Genomic DNA, 19,558 nt, shown 5'->3' with positions numbered 1-19,558 from the left:
TTCATGTAACTGCAAGCTGATAGAAAATGGCTGACACTGTTTGGAGGCTCTCTCCCCTGTTCTTTCACCCTCTCTCTTTTTCATTTAAGTCTGTTATTCTTAGTTTGGTTGCTAATTGCTGATGGAATACATGGCTTTGTCCATTAGTGTTTTTTCCACCATGCACCTTTCTTTCTCTTCTCTCTTTTTGACCACACAGAGAGCCTTTCCTGTCTACAGTACCTCTTCTTTCTGTAGAAACAGGAGTTATAGAGCTAAATATGTCAGCACATCTTTCTCTTTCTCTCAGCCTTATGACTGCAGCAAAAGCAGGGAGATGGGAGGAACTACCACAGCCTCAGCCTCAGGCCTGGAGCCTCAGGCAAAATAATCTGAACCTATCCTCTGTGTGCATTTGTCCTGTATATGAACCCAGAGTTTCTTACTGAACTGACCTGGCTTCAACAATTGTGAATGGATACTTCATATGCAGTGTGAGAACTGTCAGACACTCTGATGAGGAGTGGTTTTATATTCAGAAATGTTCTCAAAATAGGCTTTTTATTTGGTGCTTTTGCCCCTCTATTTGCCTTACTAATGTGTTGGCATGTTTACACACTTCACATTTTTTACATATTGAAGATAATTGAATATAATAATTTTCAGGAAAGGGTTGCTTAATGCTAAGGTACGCCTTAGTCAAACTGCTTTGTTTGTTGTACTGTATAAAACCCTCCACATGGTCTTCTTCTTCTTCTTCTTCTATCTGCTGAAAAATACTTATTTTAAAAAGAGGATTTCCTCTATGGAAGTACTATGGGTTGCAATATTGCCCTATGTACTGTGTGATACATGTTTTTCTGTAGTGCTTATCTTATCATGTCTCATTAAAAGATGAAGCTCTGCTAGTTCCTGGAGAACAGCATTGGGCCTTATGTTATGGCTTCAGTTTGTGTGTATATGTGAGGGCTGCACGACTACTAGTGAGAATTACAGAAACAGTTTGGTATTGCAGTACATAATGGTGATATCATTGAAAAATAACCAGTTTTTTATTATTTTGGGGCTCAAGCACACTTCTATAGCTATCTTTACAAAAAATATATGTTTTACTATCTGATTTAAAGCCTCTGGTGTCCCTGAAGGTCAATGGGTTATGCTTTTTGTGCGAAATAAAAAAATAACATTTTGTAGGTGTAGATGAATTTTTTGGAGTGGAATTTGTCATTCTCTGCCTGCTTCACAGAGATGATTTATGTGGGGTTGTCTACTTTCAGATGCTGACCTTTACTGCATTTTAACATTATCTTGGGTCATATAAGTGCAGACACATTCAAAGATTGTGATTAGCCATTCAGAGTGTTTGATTTCCCACACTTGCACTGTCAGGGTAAAATGGCAAATATAACAAATGCTTAATTTAATGCCCTATTTCAGACATTAAGCTTTACTGTGGTAACATGACAAAATTATGTGCTTTTAGTTGCTGTCAATTGTGTGGCCCTAGTGCGTCTTTCTGAGTCTGTCTCGTATCTCATGTAGTTCATGTAGCATCTACAGGTCTTAGTGCGTCGCTGTTTGTAATCCACATCAAATTTTGTTATGTTTAGTCTGATGGTTTACATATCAGCAGAGTTTATAGCAGATAACAAGATCAGGTATCACATGATGCATCAAATAGATAACTAAAAGTTTCATGAACACCAGAGTTTAAATCAGCCACAGTAGACACTGGGCTAGATAATCTATGCATCACATTACAGATAATGAAGGGAGAGTCTGCTTAATGTGAGTAGAGGAGCAAAATTGAGCAGACAACAAAGGCGTTAAAAACACGATTCCAAAATAACAAGGAGTTTGGTCTGCTTGTTTACAGACTACTGTAAATGGGGTCTTTGCGATAAGACTGGAGTATAATTGTTCCCTAAGCCCTTGTTTACTCCCTAATGTTCGTCTTAATCCTAACTCACTTTGCTTTGTCCTCTAACTGAGAACTGAAGTAGTATAACGTATGAAGTATCAGAAAAAAAGAAAAATACATTCAGTGAAATGTTCTCAGATTCTTGTACAATGTAATGTATGACTGCAGTAAATATTACTTTTGTGAAACCAATATATTATATCTCAATGTTGGATGTAATTATTTGTTATTCCAAATGATTTAAAATCACAAAACATTACCACTGTTCCTTCAGGTGTTTTCAATAGGAAATTCCTTCTTTCCATCCTGCCACTGCTGTCAGTATTCCCAGTTGTCCTGGATTATGGCCTCTGTAAAGTGTGTAAAGTGAAAATTCTACTATGTTGCTGCTCTAATGCGATTAGGTGGAATCATCTTCATGATGCCATGAAGAGTAGCTTTGAAAGGGTAACAGCACAGACAGCAAGCTAGGATGCCACTCACCCTTAGATTCCAGGCTAATGTTCAGGCTTCTTTTTATATTTTACTTTGTGTTCTATTGTTGTTGTGTATCTGAAATTCAATTATACTGGTTTGCATGATGGATTTGTTGTCTGATTTATTGTCAGTGGTAATATTCTCCACTTAATGTTAGTCCAAAGGGGCTGTTGATTTTCATATTATGGTCTCATGGAGGCTGTTGAACTGTATTGCATTACAGTGAGAGGTGTTTCTATTATTTCCTCTAAACTCTACATGGACTGGACAAAATACAAGAATAACACTAAAATAGTTTCAACAAAACTGAACATCATAACCATCATGAAGGCAGGATGCATGTATTGCTGGGCTGTTACATCATGTGTATTAGTTTTAGCCAAGTGTACCTAATAAATTAGAGTGCGTACTCTCTCTACCTCTCTGTCGACTACAAACACACACACACACACACACACACACACACACACACACACACACACACACACACACACTTTAACCAACATATCACACTCATACAGGCCAAATGCACACTCATGTTGCACTTATATCCTTAACATCCTCCCCACCTTATAAGACGCTTGTGTTGCTACACATGCTGGGCTGATGTCCATGCAGCTGTTTTGATGCTGATGAGAGTGGAAGATGGTGTTTGCTATTCTCGGAAAGCGGCAGCAACAGCCCGAGCCTGAGCCCAGGCTTAAATGATTGGTAGGCAAGTCATTATTTTAAAAATAGTTATCTTCATTTTCTGTTGAAAGTGGAGCAACCTCACAAAACCATTTCAGCCGTTTCCACCATCAGATTCTCTGCAGGCCAGCACTCTCCTCTATTATTCAGACCTTTTTTCATATTTAAAGAAATGGGCCAAGCCCTAACGCAGCAGGCCTGCACCTGCAATGCACTTCCCATGCAGCACTGGCTGCTGCATATTCAGTACTGCATGACTAATAAGAAAGTAAAAATAGACATTACACAATGCTACATTAATATATATATATATATATATATGTATATTTGCTGATGTATGGAAAATATAAATGAGACAGAAAAGTGTGGAGAAAATATGCTTTACAGTTGTTTTGTATTTAATATATGGAAGTGGCTTATAAAGGATACTGTATATTCTGCATAGTCTTCAGTTGTTGCTGATGGAATTATCTCTCTGTCTTTCCCTCTTTGTTTTGATATGTATCAGGCTGAATGAAATGCGCAGGTATTGTAAGAGACATCCCCATCTCCTCTCCCATCTGGGAGAGTTGACATTTTAATTTCCGCAGGCAGAGGAAATGTGTGGCAGACACCAGGCTGCTAGTGTATCTATACCACTGATACAGTTTTTGGAGTGGGTGAGCGTGCTAATCTAATATAATGTTTTATAGCATTGCTTGCTTTGGACATCAGTGTGTGTTTGTCTGTGCATGTGGAAGCTGCTATAGAGAACAAAGAAAAGGGTGAAAAAGCTCCCCCTTGTGGCAAGAAACTGGAAATGGCTTGCCACTTCTTTTGTGCTGTATGTGTGTCTCTGTGTCAATGCATTCAATTATTTAACATGTGCCCACTCTGTATGTGGTAGTCTATTGACTGGTATTGTTATTGAGTTTCTGTGTCAGTATTGATCCATGGATAGCGGGTCCTGTCCCATTTTACATTCTGATTAAAGCCAAACACAGTCCAGTGAACTGTTTGATTGACAAATCTAGGTTACCCATGACTTACATAAAGCTATATTTTTTCTTAATCCCAAGAAAATTGTTTGGTTCACGCAGCTTCTGTCTGTGAGAGAAGGAGAATTTGAGAGTTAGAGACTGTACAGAGAGTGTGTGTCCTTTATTATATGAACTGTTTGTATAAAATGGGTGAATGCGCACAATGTGGAAAATATATGCATTTTAGTTGAATGTAACCCACATTTTTGAGTTTGTACGGTTGTGTTTAGGGAGAGACAAATACCCTGTCCTCGGCATATGTACTCATAAAGAGGGGTGCGGGGGAGGGGGGGTGCAGGGAGGGGCTCTGACGGAGGGCTGCATCTGCATCACCATGGATACAAGAGGGGAGATAGTGAATCAATTATGGGTGCTCCCTGTGAAAGCAGAGATCTATCGGACCCTGCCTGTGTCTCTAGGCGCAATGCTGAGCCAATCAGAGTGTCTGTTACAGTCACATTGATTCTAGCGAACCAATCAGATATCCGTGCTACCTTTACTGTTACCAATGCTTGCTGTACATCTTGTTTTATTGACAGTTTTGATTAATGGTCTGCTGTTGTAAAGTAAACCATGACTCTGCTATCACAACCTGTTTGTTGTATGAGATATTATGATATGATATAGATATTTGAACTATACAGTATATGAATGAAATTCATGCACAGACACACGTTGCCTCTCTTTCTGTTTCTCTCTCTCTCACCATTTCTAGTTCTCGCTCTCACACCTCTCTTAAACACATGAACACATGCAAATCTCACAAACCCTGATTATTCCGTGCAGTCAAACTCCATACAGAGAGACTGCAATGCATGCTGTATAGACGCTTCCTACAAATTACTGTAGATTATTACAGGTTCAATATCACATCCTGTCTCTGTTGACTTTATATAATGACTGATATTGTGATAGCATAGCTCTATTATAGGAATATTTTCGTTCATAAGTTAACAGAGGGCATCTGTAAACTGACACAATCTATAAATGTCTTCATATTGAATTGAAACAAGAACTATTGTGGTTGCATTGACAGATTGGATCAAACATTAATGCGTCAGTAAAATTGTAAAGAAACAAAGCATTATATAGAAAATGTATTAGGAATAATAGAGTGACTACATGTACTAAGTTAAAATAGTAAATTCTACTGTCCTATTTCTCCAATTTGGGAATGACAGCTCATGGCAACAACAGCATGCTGTTTCTCCTGCCTGTTGTTTTACAGTAGAGTAACTAATTATGTGATTTTTGGGCATTGTGCCATTACTTTCCAAATGAGTGAACACTGTGTTGGTGTGCCTCAAGTTTTATCTCAGGGGTATGTGCATGTGTGTGTTTGGGCATGCTCCATATTGCTGTGTCCTGGTTTTCATCTTGTTCCGGCTCATGTTTGCCTGGACCCGCCCCTGCCCTACTTACTCCAGAAACCAGAGGCGGCGAGCACAGATTTGGAAATAAATGATTAAGTGGTAGTTGGATTAAATACTAAGAGTGATTATACATCTTTCCCCCAACTAACTCTCTCTCTGTCTCTCTAAATGTATCCATCTATCTATCTGAGGTAATTCTCACCCCCTCTATTTTCAGACTTCTTTATCTTCCTCTGCCATTTCCTTTCACTTTTTACTTCGTTTGGGTTCATCTTTTACAATTACACTTCCCTATGTTCTGTTTCTATTACATTATGTCTTGTTACATCTTTATCTATATTAATCTCCTCTGCTTTATCAGAGAATCTAAGACATTAGTGTACTGCTGCATTTGGGTGTGGTTCTAGTCACACTGTCTCTAAAATCAGGTGTTATGTGAGCCACATATCTGCTTTTTGTCAGAGAATCCCCTCCGAATTTGGACCCCATGAATTAGGTTCAGCACACAAAGAAAAAGCACAAGAAAAAAAGAAACAGATCTGAACAATATGCATGATATGGTGCTTGAAGATAGGTACTGAGAAAAGAAAGAAACATGCACAAGGAGTAGGTTGCCCCCTTGTGCTGTGATGAGCTCCACACAAAAAACAGCCCAATGACATCAGCATCTCGTCACATGAAGCAGGATGTAGTATGCAGACTGCAGGAGTGGGGGGTGGTCCCCAGAGCCCTTGCCTAGAGTGGGTTGGGCAGGCTGAATGCAAAGGTCAGGCTCTCTGTGGGTTGTGGGGGTGGAAAGAGAAGCAGGCGCTGCTGCTGAAGTGGAACTGTCATTGTGAATATGCTGCTGCAGTGCTATATTACCAATGCATGAGCAGCCCAACTGCAACTGTAGACAGTTGGTATGGTATGCATGAGTGTGAGTTTGACTTTGCTTGGGTGAGTTTGTGTGTGTGTGTTGCGCCTGTCACAATGATATGATCTAATTAATTTAGTGAAATGAAAAGGGCTGTGTGAAAGTGAACACAGAATGTAGAAGTCAGTAGAATATCCAGTGTATTACTTTTTATATTATCCCATGCTTTTTGAAAATAAACCCATAGGCTTCTACATTAGTGAGGGTGTGTGCGTTTATGCACACATGCATCATGTCTGCGCCTGAGATGGCGTTGCTATGGAGACAAAAGAGCTGCGCAGAAGGAGAGAGGAAGGGGTGTGTGTATGTAGGGGGGGGGGACTCGCCTTGGAGCATGTTCAGATAGCACCCTTCCCCCATCTACTCGCACACAGATGAACAGTACAGTACACACCCTTATAAGACAAACTTATTCACAGGCACAAACACAACCGATGGCTATATAAAGGACTATCATGAGATCATTAGTATGAGAGAGATACAGAAGCTAATTTGGCGACTATATGTGGTGGTGGCCCTTTAATAATGCAGTGAAAAAACACTGCTGCTGACTGCTTCCGCCCACCCCCCTCCCTTCACCTACCACTCCCTGCTCCCTCTGCCCCTTTGATCACACTGCTCTTGGTGTTTCCCTCCTGTTTCTCCTTTTACTTTATCACATAATAAAGGTAAACCTCAGACAGAGAATCAGGTTAACAGGCACACATTTATTTAACCACTAGATTTATTATGCACAGCTCTCTGTGTTCAGGGAGCAAATACTATGTATTTTTCTTAACCATTATTTATTCACTATTAATTATTCAGCATATTCAATTACCATATCCTCAGGAAATGTGACTATCGTCAATGAATACAGAGTTAATAAATAAAAAAATGAAATATTGTTTTTATGAGGACTTGGTTAGTTTAATCAACTAAAACGTTAATAATCAAAGAAGCACACATATATATCTGTCTGTGCTTGTAAATTGTGATTTATTGTTCCTGCAAACAATTCTATTAATGGATTAATTGACCTCTCTGCAGATGCTTCCCAGAGGAGCTATATCTGGCACTGGAGGAGGGGGTGACGTGTGCTGCGCATCTTTTACATCTCCATGACACAATCAGGGTTTCCTCTACATGGCCAAGTGGGCATGTTCGGTAATAGGCCTGGACTTTGCTCTCTGGATGGATTCAATACTACAGCCTCTGATATCATTTATATACTGTATGTGGGTGACGCAGTACTACGTTTACTTGGTGATTGTAAATGTAGACAGTACTGGAGCTTTGTTTGTTGTTTCTTGGAATGGTGTGACTGGTAGTACTACAGGTGTTTATTCCACATTTAAATGCTTAAATGCTAGCCTAGAAAATAAGGTCACAATGTCAGCAGGCCACAAAGCAGTATGTCTAGTAATATCTGTGCTTTTAAAGAAATTAATTCTCTTCACAGTGCTGAATAAACTGTAGCATCGGTGGTCCATGTGTGTCATGTTGATTTTATGACAAAGATAATCCAGACTGAAGTCCTGTTAGGTCTGCGCAGTATAGACAGTGACCTACAAATAAACTATGAATCATTGAATTTCATCATGGGCCGTCTGGGTCTGATGAGCCAGGTGGTGTGTGTGTGTGTGTGTGTGTGTGTGTGTGGGGTGTGTTTGTGTGTGCTCTTGTACGTACGTAAATAACGTACATGTGTACTCTACTCAGTGTCCTTGTACATAGTACTTACTATTTTCTCTTGTCATACATTAGGGAAATTGAACCCACAGGTCATCCTTTGTGAGCTATTATTATTATTATTATTATTGCATTTTAGGGTTAACAGATGACTGTGGCTCAGTGTGTGATGGTTATTAATATTTTCAAATCAAATCATGTTTCCTACAGAATGGAAATAGGACAAGAGTTTCTGAATCCAGGGCTTAATCCTGGGATTACAAACGAGGGAATGTTCATAAGCTCATGACTACCGTCTCTGTGGAAATGTGGAGGAACACTAAAAATACACCAAAACACACCACAGCACACAGTTACCCCCTCTGTGTTCATGTGCAGGAAAATGATAGGGTCCAATTAACTTTATTTATTGCCCTTAGGCTGACAAAAAAAAGGAGAAGGGAGTGCTGTGGAAGCAATACGATGTATTTTGTGTGTTCAGCCTTCTATAGCCTTCAAAATATATAGCTTGTTTGGGTAAATTGTTTGGGTAGGACCACTTTCTGAACCCTTTGGATAAGGATACAATAACAAGAAAACTCTCTTTTAAATAATTACAATTTCTTTATTATCACAGCATGGTCAATTAGGACCTCAAAACAGATTGAACTCTTCAATTTCAAACTCAAACAAAGGCTTGATGATTTTTTTTGTTTAAAAGAGAGCGCCATGGAGGTTTCTGCATAAAGTTTATGTTCTATTCTATGTGGTAATTTTAAAATACATACATGGAAGATGCAGGGCAACAATTGGCTGATAATTTACCTGGTGCAATTCAATAATTGTCTTCAGTGCAGGACACCCAAATAAATGGTTGTGTGTTGCAATTTCTGGTAGACATGCAAGATCAATGTCATCATTTCACCAAAACATCACAGACGTAGTCACGATAATTCAAATTACTGCCTAAATTAAACACATGAGAAAGGAGTGGGGTGGAGAAGTTAAGGAGGTAGGTCTCTGTGTGTGTGTGTGTGTGTGTGTGTGTGTGTGTGTGTGTGTGTGTGTGTGTGTTTCAGGGGTTGCACCATGTTTTAACATATGAGGGATATTTCTGACACAGTCACTACACATCAGGAAGGCAGAACAGCTTTCACATTCAGGACACGCTATGGTGTGCTGTCCATGGTGCTGAAACTGCATTTCCAGCTCTCTTACTTTAGTTAGGCAACATTACATTTTCACTGCTGTCTGCAAATTGCCTATTTGTCCACGTGGCGCCGCTGTTGATCCATCAGAGATAGCGCTGCTCTTTGATACAACTAGGCCCCTCCTGTTTTCAGGCGACTGGGTCATTTCCTCAGTCTTTGTTATAAAGAGACGACGGTGGAACAAACAGAGAATTTTCCAATCATTTTCAATGCTCACCTCGGCTGATATCTCTCATACTGTCTAAAATATCTGACCGTGATTGGAAGGCATATTTATGGTTCATTCATATTGGACAGAAATATGTCTTCGCCTTGCAGATGGAGCTATTTCGGGATATATCTAGGGCTTTTTCTACTGGATTGTTACTGGGAAGCGGTGTCTGGGCAGCTCTCCTATTCCGTCTCAGAGGAGGTAAACCCGGGGACTCCTGTTGGAAATATCGCTAAGGACCTAAACCTTAATTCACAGGAATTGGAACTCCGTATGTTTCAAATTGTTACTGGATCAAAGAGAAAATTCTTCGAGGTAAATCTAAAGACTGGTGTTCTGTATGTCAGTGAGAGGATAGACAGAGAGGAGCTTTGCGCGGAGGAACTTAAATGCTCAGTAAGTGTAGAAGCCGTGATAAATAACCCTTTGAAGCTTTATCGTATTGATGTTGACATTTTAGATGTAAATGACAATGCCCCATTGTTTACTACCAAATTGCAACATTTGTATATAGCAGAGAGCACTTTACCAGGAGTGAAATTTGCATTATCTGAAGCAACTGATGCAGATGTGGGGAAAAATGGAGTGAGTACTTACAAATTAAGCCAAAATGAACATTTCTCTTTGGCAGTGCACAAAGCAGGTGACAGTGTGTCTGCTGAGTTAGTGTTGCAGAAGGCTTTGGACAGAGAAAAGCAGCCTGTGATCACCATGACACTGACGGCTGTAGATGGAGGGAGTCCTCCGAAATCAGGCACCTCACAGCTTGTTGTTAATGTTTTAGACAATAATGATAACATTCCGATATTCAGCGAAACGTTATACAAGACAAAAATTACCGAAAACACGCCACTGGGCACAACAGTAATCGCCGTGAACGCCACCGATGCAGATGAGGGCCTGAACAGTGAGATTGTGTATTCACTGAGAAGCAAAGATCAAGATCGCGTACTTGATATCTTTGAAATTCAAAGTCAAACGGGTGTCATTAAGGTGAAAGGCAATATAGACTTTGAAGACAAAAAAGCTTTTGAGATACGTGTAGAGGCCAGTGATAAAGGGCAGCCTCCGATGTCCGCTCATTGTAAGGTGCTGGTCGAAGTAGTGGACATAAATGACAATGCTCCTGAGATCACTGTGACATCGCTACACACCACAGTGAAAGAGGACGCTGATGTAGGCACCGTCATTGCTCTGGTGTCAGTGCTCGATAAGGATGGTGGGAAAAACGGCGATGTGAAAATTCAAATTAAAAATGAGGTTCCACTCAAACTCGAAATAAACTACAAAAATTATTATTCTTTGTTAGTTGATGGACCCCTGGACAGAGAGAGCGTCTCTAGCTACAATGTCACTGTAGTCGCCACTGATAGAGGAACCCCGTCACTCTCCAGCACGAGTGTACTTTCTATACAGGTTTCTGATGTCAATGATAACGCACCTCTGTTCCCCGAGCCCATAATTAATGTATATGTGAATGAGAACGGTCCAGTGGGAGCAATTATTAAAACAGTGTCAGCAACTGATGCTGACGTTGACCAGAACAGCAAGGTGAGCTACTCGTTTTTGCAAAGTAATAGTAACTCGTTACCGTTATCTACAATGATTAACATCAACTCAGAGACTGGAGATATTGTCAGCCTGCAGTCTTTTAACTATGAGGAGTTAAAAACGTTTCAGTTTAAAGTTCAGGCCACAGACTCTGGTGTTCCTCCGCTCAGCAGCAACGTGACTGTGAACGTTTTGATACTGGATGAAAATGACAATAATCCAACGATTCTCGCGCCCTATTCTGAGCATGGCTCCGTTAACAGTGAGAACATCCCCTATTCTGCTGAAGCGGGATACTTTGTGGCAAAGATCAGGGCTGTAGACGCAGACTCTGGATACAATGCGCTGCTTTCTTATCACCTGTCTGAGCCCAAAGGAAACAACCTCTTCCGCATCGGAACCAGCACCGGAGAGATCCGGACTAAGAGGAGAATGAGTGACAATGACCTGAAAACTCACCCCTTGGTGGTTCTGGTTTCTGATAACGGAGAACCCTCCCTGTCAGCTACTGTGTCTATTGATGTGGTGGTGGTTGAAAGCACAGCTGACATCCAGACTCAGTTCGGACATGCGCCCATAAAGGAGGAGAGCTTCTCTGATTTAAACCTGTATCTGCTGATCGCCATTGTGTCGGTGTCAGTGATCTTTCTGCTGAGCCTCATCAGTTTAATAGCTGTCAAATGCCACAGGACAGACAGTTTCAGCAGGTACAGCGCCCCAATGATCACCACTCACCCTGACGGGAGCTGGTCTTACTCTAAATCTACTCAGCAGTATGACGTGTGTTTCAGCTCAGACACGTTGAAGAGTGACGTAGTGGTTTTCCCCGCCCCGTTTCAACCTGTAGATGGTGAACTGATCAGTATTAATGGGGGAGACACTTTTACCAGAACTCAGACTTTACCTAATAAAGAAAAGGTAAGAAATTAATTTCTGTGTTTTTTTATTTTCTAGGGCTGCGGCTGATTTCATGTCCATCTGTGTTAATTTTTCTTATATAACATTAAGTTTTCTTTTGTGATAACGTTTCACATTGTATTTTTTAAATGTGTTTAAATGTGCATTGTTGATGACAATACTTAGACAATACTGAAGTTAACAAAAAGTAAGCCTCTCATTATTCCGAGGGCACTGCTTAAGTATGTCGTTGTCCATGGTGCTGAAATTAGCGCCACAGTCTGCGATCTGATTTCAGTTATTCAGTCACTTCGTCTACACAAAATAGTGTAAATTCACTGAAGTTTTCTTACAATTATTTGATGTGTGATGTAAACCAGATTTCATCAAATTTAAAGATGGTAAAATCCGGTGAGATCTGAATAACTGAATAGCCTTGATTTAAAGACGCAAAGAGAAATAAAGGCAGTATTGTTTATTTGCATTTTTTAAAATCTATAAATAACTAAATAAGGTAATTAGACAGTTTTTGATGTCCTGTGATTTCTAACTTCTTATTAGCTGTGTGTTGACTTGAAAGTTCATAAGAACTGAGGTTATGTGTCATTTTTAGTGGTGAATGCAGTTATTTCAAATGACCACACGGGGACATTGTAGACCATCACATTTTAATGCTGCCCTGGTTGCTTCAGGCTCCTCCCAGATTCAGAGGATGATGATGTTTCTCGGTGCTTTGTTACAAAGAGACGCAGAGCAAGAATGGATTTTGTGGCCGTCACTGTGTGTTTTACCCCTTAAAAGCAAGGACACTGGAATCGCTTTCATGCCTAATTAGTAGACTGGATTTTGGAGACTAGAACCCATATGCTCTGTTCACTTTGGATAAAATTATGCCGACACGGAGGATACGGAGCCCTTTGGGGATTTATATAGTCCTTCTTCTTTTGGATTGCTGCTGGGAATCAGTATATGGACAGCTCTCTTACTCTGTATCAGAGGAGGTAAACCCAGGCACTACTGTGGGGAATCTCGCTAAAGATCTAAATCTTAATGTGCAGGATTTAGAGTCTCGTATGTTTCAGATTGTTAGTGGATCAAAGAGAAAATATTTCGACGTGAATCTTAAAACGGGTGTTCTTTATGTCAGAGAAAGAATAGACCGAGAGGAGCTTTGTGCGAAAGCTACAAAATGTACAGTCGATGTAGAGGCCGTCATCAACAATCCACTGAAGCTGTATCGTTTGGAGATTAATATAGTCGATATAAATGATAATGCGCCATATTTCTCTGAGAATTTGCAGTCTCTTAACATTGCTGAAAGTACTGTGCCAGGAGGGAAATTTGGATTTATCGGGGCGTCGGATCTGGATGTTGGGAAGAATAGTGTTAGTTCATACAAGCTTAGTCCGAATGATTATTTTTCTTTAGAGGTTCACAGAGGGGGAGAGAGTGTGTCTGCAAAGCTTGTGCTTCAGAAAGCTTTAGACCGAGAAAAACAACATATTATTAAACTTATAGTGACCGCAGTAGACGGCGGAAATCCACCCAAATCAGGAACGTCTCAGATCATTATTAATGTTTTAGACATTAACGACAATGCTCCGGTTTTCAACACTTCTTTATACAAGGCACGCATTACTGAGAACTTAGCAGTAGGAAAAACTGTTATAGTACTGAATGCAACAGACGCAGATGACGGATTAAATGCTGAAATAGAATATTCATTAAGAAGTAAAGGTCAGGATCATGTTATAAAGGTATTTGAAATTGACTCTAAAACCGGTGCAATTTTAGTTAGAGGTAACATCGACTATGAGGAAAATCCTGCCTTTGAGATTCACGCACAGGCCAGTGACAAAGGCCAGCCTCCAATGTCCGCAGACTGTAAGGTGCTGGTGGAGGTGGTGGACCTGAACGATAACGCTCCTGAGATCACTGTGACGTCTCTATTGAACACAGTAAAGGAGGATGCAGAAGTAGGTACTGCTATTGCACTTGTTTCTGTGTTGGACAAAGATGGTGGGAAAAACGGTTTAGTTAAAGCTGTTATTGAAAATGATGCACCCTTTAAATTAGACACAAATTACAAAAATTATTATTCGTTAGTAGTTAATGGTCCGCTTGACAGAGAGACTCGGGCGCAGTACAATGTCACTATTGTGGCAACTGATGAAGGGACTCCACCTCTCTCCAGCACCAGCATAGTGACTGTTCATGTTTCTGATGTCAATGACAACCCGCCTCGCTTCTCGGAGCCGCTGGTTAATATTTATGTGAAAGAGAACAGTCCAGTTGGAGCAGTTATTAAAACTGTGACTGCAGTTGATGCCGATATTGAACACAATGGTCAGGTGAGCTATTCATTCTTAGAAAGTCACAGTAACTCGTTACCACTATCGACAATGATTAACATCAACTCAGAGACTGGAGATATAGTCAGCCTGCAGTCTTTTAACTACGAGGAGTTAAAAACGTTTCAGTTTAAAGTTCAGGCCACAGACTCTGGTGTTCCTCCGCTCAGCAGCAACGTGACTGTGAACGTTTTGATTCTGGATGAAAATGACAATAATCCAACGATTCTCGCGCCCTATTCTGAGCACGGCTCCGTTAACAGTGAGAGCATCCCCTATTCTGCTGAAGCGGGATACTTTGTGGCAAAGATCAGGGCTGTAGACGCAGACTCTGGATACAATGCGCTGCTTTCTTATCACCTGTCTGAGCCCAAAGGAAACAACCTCTTCCGCATCGGAACCAGCACCGGAGAGATCCGGACTAAGAGGAGAATGAGTGACAATGACCTGAAAACTCACCCCTTGGTGGTTCTGGTTTCTGATAACGGAGAACCGTCCCTGTCAGCTACTGTGTCTATTGATGTGGTGGTGGTTGAAAGCACAGCTGACATCCAGACTCCGTTCAGACATGGGCCCATAAAGGAGGAGAGCTTCTCTGATTTAAACCTGTATCTGCTGATCGCCATTGTGTCGGTGTCAGTGATCTTTCTGCTGAGCCTCATCAGTTTAATAGCTGTCAAATGCCACAGGACAGACAGTTTCAGCAGGTACAGCGCCCCAATGATCACCACCCACCCTGACGGGAGCTGGTCTTACTCTAAATCTACTCAGCAGTATGACGTGTGTTTCAGCTCAGACACGTTGAAGAGTGACGTAGTAGTTTTCCCCGCCCCGTTTCCGCCTGTAGATGGTGAACTGATCAGTATTAATGGAGGAGACACTTTTACCAGAACACAGACTTTACCCAACAAAGAGAAGGTAAGAAAAGTAATCAAAAGCAAAATGTCTCAGTTCATATGGTTGTACTCTGGAGAACTGAGGCTAAAAGCATTGTGTGGTTTTTCTTTGTTTTTTATATATAAAGAAGTTAAATTACTTTGCAATAACTTTCAACATATATGATAAATGTGTGTTTTGGCTTTGAAATAAGCAGTAGTACATGAGCCAGAGTAAAGACAGTTTCTAAGTTCATAACCCAGGCACAATACAGAAAGTGTTTTTCATCGTCGGTGGTTCTGAAATGTGGAGTCCGAAGAGTGCAACGCGGAAAAGCTATCGAGTAAAATAATGTTTTTCTAGTCATAGTTTTATTTTATGGCAATTTTTATTCACTGATTAAAGATGTAAATCCTGTTTCATCACATTTAAGAAAGATATTTTAATGGCTTACTCCATTTTACTTGGCTTCCTTCATTTTTATTGCTCTTTTTCCTCGTGGAAAGGGATATAAAGCTATTTTTATTTGCTATAAACCGTTTCAGCTTTTTCTGTTACTTTAGGGTGTTTTAATGTTTTACCTTTAATTCACATCGTGTTTTTACTTTGAGTAGCTTTCTAGCCAGCGTATCAAATAACAGGTGAATATCTATTGTATTCATAAAAAGGGAAAATTATAGAAAACGAGAGAAAATCAAAATGAGAGATAACTTAATCCAAATCGAATCGCGTTAATTATGATCGTTTGACATAGTTGAACACAACTGTATTTGTTATTATGAAATTGCTCTGTTCCTACAGTTGGTTAGTCCTTTAATTGTTGTCAAAGGCTGAATGCAGTTAAGGTACATCACCACATGGGGACACTGTAGACCATGACATCTCGACGCTATTTCATGAGCTATAAGACTCCTCCCAGAAACAGGATGATGATGATGTTTCTCTGGGCTTTGTTACAAAGAGACGCAGGGCGAGAGAGAAAAGGGTGAAAAACAGTTTCCACCTGACTGATAACAATGCGAGGAACTGGAATCGCGTACTCGACTTTTAATATGACTGTTTGACGGGAGTGTTTGGACTGGGATTTGTGCCTTTTATCGGGTTGGATATAATCATGTATTCCTCAGGCAGAACGAGCCTTTGTCGGATATATCTTGTGGCCGTGCTGCTGAATTATTGCTGGGAAGCGGTGTCTGGACAGCTCTCGTATTCCGTATCAGAGGAGGTAAACCCGGGGACTTCTGTTGGAAATATCGCCAAGGATTTAAGTCTCAGTGTCCAGGATTTAGAGTCTCGTATGTTTCAGGTTGTTAGTGGTTCAAATAGAAAATATTTCGATGTGAATCTGAAAACTGGTGTCCTTTATGTCAATGAAAGAATAGACCGGGAAGAGCTCTGTGCGAAGGCTACAAAGTGTACTGTCAATGTAGAGGCCGTGATCAACAATCCACTGAAGCTTTACCGTTTAGAAATAACTGTAACAGATATAAATGATAATGCACCAGTTTTCTCTGAGCAGTTGCAGTCACTTGATATTGCAGAAAATACGTTACCAGGAGTGAAATTTGGACTGATAGAGGCATCGGATTTGGATGTTGGCAGGAACGGTGTAAATACATATAAGCTTAGTAATAATGATTATTTTTCTTTGGAAATTCACAAAGGGGGAGATAGCGTGTCTGCCGAGTTAGTACTGAAAAAATCTTTAGACCGCGAACAGGACTCTGTTATAAAACTCACACTGACTGCAGTAGATGGAGGAAACCCGTCCAAATCGGGAACCTCACAAATTATTATCAATGTTTTGGATAATAATGACAACCATCCTGTTTTCAGTAGATCTTTATACAAAATTAAAATTGTTGAAAACTTGCCAAGAGGGTCTACTGTGATGATTCTGAATGCGACAGACGCAGACGAGGGTTTAAACTGTGAAATAGAATATTCATTGAGAAAAAAAGGACAGGATCGAGTTTTAGATTTATTTGAAATTGACTCTAAAACAGGTGCAATTTTAGTCAAAGGCAACATTGACTATGAGGAAAATCCTGCCTTTGAGATTCACGCACAGGCCAGCGACAAAGGCCAGCCTCCAATGTCTGCCCATTGTAAGGTGCTGGTGGAGGTGGTGGACCTGAACGACAACGCTCCTGAGATCACTGTGACGTCTCTATTGAACACAGTAAAGGAGGATGCAGAAGTAGGTACTGCTATTGCACTTGTTTCTGTGTTGGACAAAGATGGTGGGAAAAACGGTTTAGTTAAAGCTGTTATTGAAAATGATGCACCCTTTAAATTGGACACAAATTACAAAAACTATTATTCGTTAGTAGTTAATGGTCCGCTTGACAGAGAGACTCGGGCGCAGTACAATGTCACTATTGTGGCAACTGATGAAGGGACTCCACCTCTCTCCAGCACCAGCATAGTGACTGTTCATGTTTCTGATGTCAATGACAACCCGCCTCGCTTCTCGGAGCCGCTGGTTAATATTTATGTGAAAGAGAACAGTCCAGTTGGAGCAGTTATTAAAACTGTGACTGCAGTTGAGGCCGATATTGAACACAATGGTCAGGTGAGCTATTCATTCTTAGAAAGTCACAGTAACTCGTTACCACTATCGACAATGGTAAATATCAACTCAGTGACTGGAGATATAGTCAGTCTGCAGTCTTTTAACTATGAGGAGTTAAAAACGTTTCAGTTTAAAGTTCAGGCCACAGACTCTGGTGTTCCTCCGCTCAGCAGCAACGTGACTGTGAACGTTTTGATTCTGGATGAAAATGACAATAATCCAACGATTCTCGCGCCCTATTCTGAGCACGGCTCCGTTAACAGTGAGAGCATCCCCTATTCTGCTGAAGCGGGATACTTTGTGGCAAAGATCAGGGCTGTAGACGCAGACTCTGGATACAATGCGCTGCTTTCTTATCATCTGTCTGAACCCAAAGGAAACAACCTCTTCCGCATCGGAACCAGCACCGGAGAGATCCGGACTAAGAGGAGAATGAGTGACAATGACCTGAAAACTCACCCCTTGGTGGTTCTAGTTTCTGATAACGGAGAACCCTCCCTGTCAGCTACTGTGTCTATTGATGTGGTGGTGGTTGAAAGCACAGCTGACATCCAGACTCAGTTCGGACATGCGCCCATAAAGGAGGAGAGCTTCTCTGATTTAAACCTGTATCTGCTGATCGCCATTGTGTCGGTGTCAGTGATCTTTCTGCTGAGCCTCATCAGTTTAATAGCTGTCAAATGCCACAGGACAGACAGTTTCAGCAGGTACAGCGCCCCAATGATTACCACCCACCCTGACGGGAGCTGGTCTTACTCTAAATCTACTCAGCAGTATGACGTGTGTTTCAGCTCAGACACGTTGAAGAGTGACGTAGTAGTTTTCCCCGCCCCGTTTCCACCTGTAGATGGTGAACTGATCAGTATTAACGGAGGAGATACTTTTACCAGAACTCAGACTTTACCCAACAAAGAGAAGGTAAGAGGCACAATGCCATGTAATTATGCTACACTTCTGTCGAGAACTGGGTGGGACTTAAGGCAGTAGTAGTTTTCAAAGAACCCTGTGCCATGTCAAATAGGTATGTAGACTTTCATGTTAAAGTTAAGTTTCAGTCAAAACAAAAATGTTTAAAACTATTTGTTGTACGAATTGTGGATGGATGTCTGATTTCAGTCATTATTTGCTGCAGATTTGGCTTTCTTTATGTTTAAGTCGCTATCCATGGTGCTGAACACAAGTTTCTGGAGATGTGTTGTTTCTAAAACACAGAAAAGAAAGAGAAGTGTGTGCGTTGATAGTAAAAAACAAGATAAACGTTGTGAAAATTGCATTATTTGAAAACATGTCTCCTAGAAATTTCATTTATAGAATGATTCATATCCTCTGCAATAATTCATTTTATGATACAGAATGAGTTTTAATCAGCAACTTGACACTTTAGATAAAGTTTTTGCCTTTAGTTTGATTATGTTTCCTTTCCTAAATTTATTTTTTGTGTGGGAAGTGTTATTTTGTTTGTGTACTTACTAAATTAAACCATTTTCCTGGAATGTGGATATATATACCGCTGATGGGTCCAATGTTGCCTCAGTTTCAAAAATAGGTAGTATTGTTAATAAATACAACGAGTGTAGATTTAAAGGATCGTTATGATAACATACAGAGTAATGATGACTCTTCCTTGAGATATGGAATTAGTTGGCTGAATGTTGAAAGGAAATGAAGAATTGTCAGGTCTTGCAAATATTGTAATCTGTTGATGTAGTTCTTCCTAGCGTCCACATGAGGACATTGTAGACCATCACATTTGAACTTCCTCTTTGGTGGCTCGGGGCTCCTCCCAGATCCAAACAAGAATGATGTTTCTCACCGATTGAAACAAAGAGACTTAGAGGGTAAACGAGAACGGTGCTACGAC

General features: G+C 40.5%; 2 protein-coding genes across 6 annotated transcripts in view; both read left to right on the top strand.

The window, feature by feature from the left end:
• Positions 1-7,841, top strand: part of LOC127374248 (protocadherin beta-15-like) — a 75,661-nt gene extending 67,820 nt beyond the window's left edge. Inside the window, exon 2 of the mRNA XM_051419398.1 lies at positions 7,405-7,841. Within this exon, the coding sequence (XP_051275358.1) occupies positions 7,405-7,479 (75 nt within the window). The 3' untranslated portion in view covers positions 7,480-7,841. The remainder of the gene's footprint in view (positions 1-7,404) is intronic.
• Positions 1-19,558, top strand: part of LOC127374226 (protocadherin alpha-C2-like) — a 141,729-nt gene that overhangs the window by 21,130 nt on the left and 101,041 nt on the right. Inside the window, exon 1 of one of the 5 annotated variants that reach the window (XM_051419311.1) lies at positions 9,400-11,916. The exons of 2 other annotated variants lie outside the window; for them this stretch is intronic. In XM_051419311.1, the coding sequence (XP_051275271.1) occupies positions 9,538-11,916 (2,379 nt within the window). In that variant the 5' untranslated portion in view covers positions 9,400-9,537. Of the gene's footprint in view, positions 1-9,399; positions 11,917-12,640; positions 15,165-16,084; positions 18,616-19,558 lie in introns of those variants that run through there. 2 more of the 5 variants (XM_051419308.1, XM_051419310.1) reach the window with 2 other exon arrangements.

The sequence above is a fragment of the Dicentrarchus labrax genome, unplaced genomic scaffold, assembly GCF_905237075.1.
Source record: "Dicentrarchus labrax unplaced genomic scaffold, dlabrax2021, whole genome shotgun sequence".
Lineage (NCBI taxonomy): Eukaryota > Metazoa > Chordata > Actinopteri > Moronidae > Dicentrarchus > Dicentrarchus labrax.
This window is presented reverse-complemented; position numbering and strand designations above follow the sequence as displayed.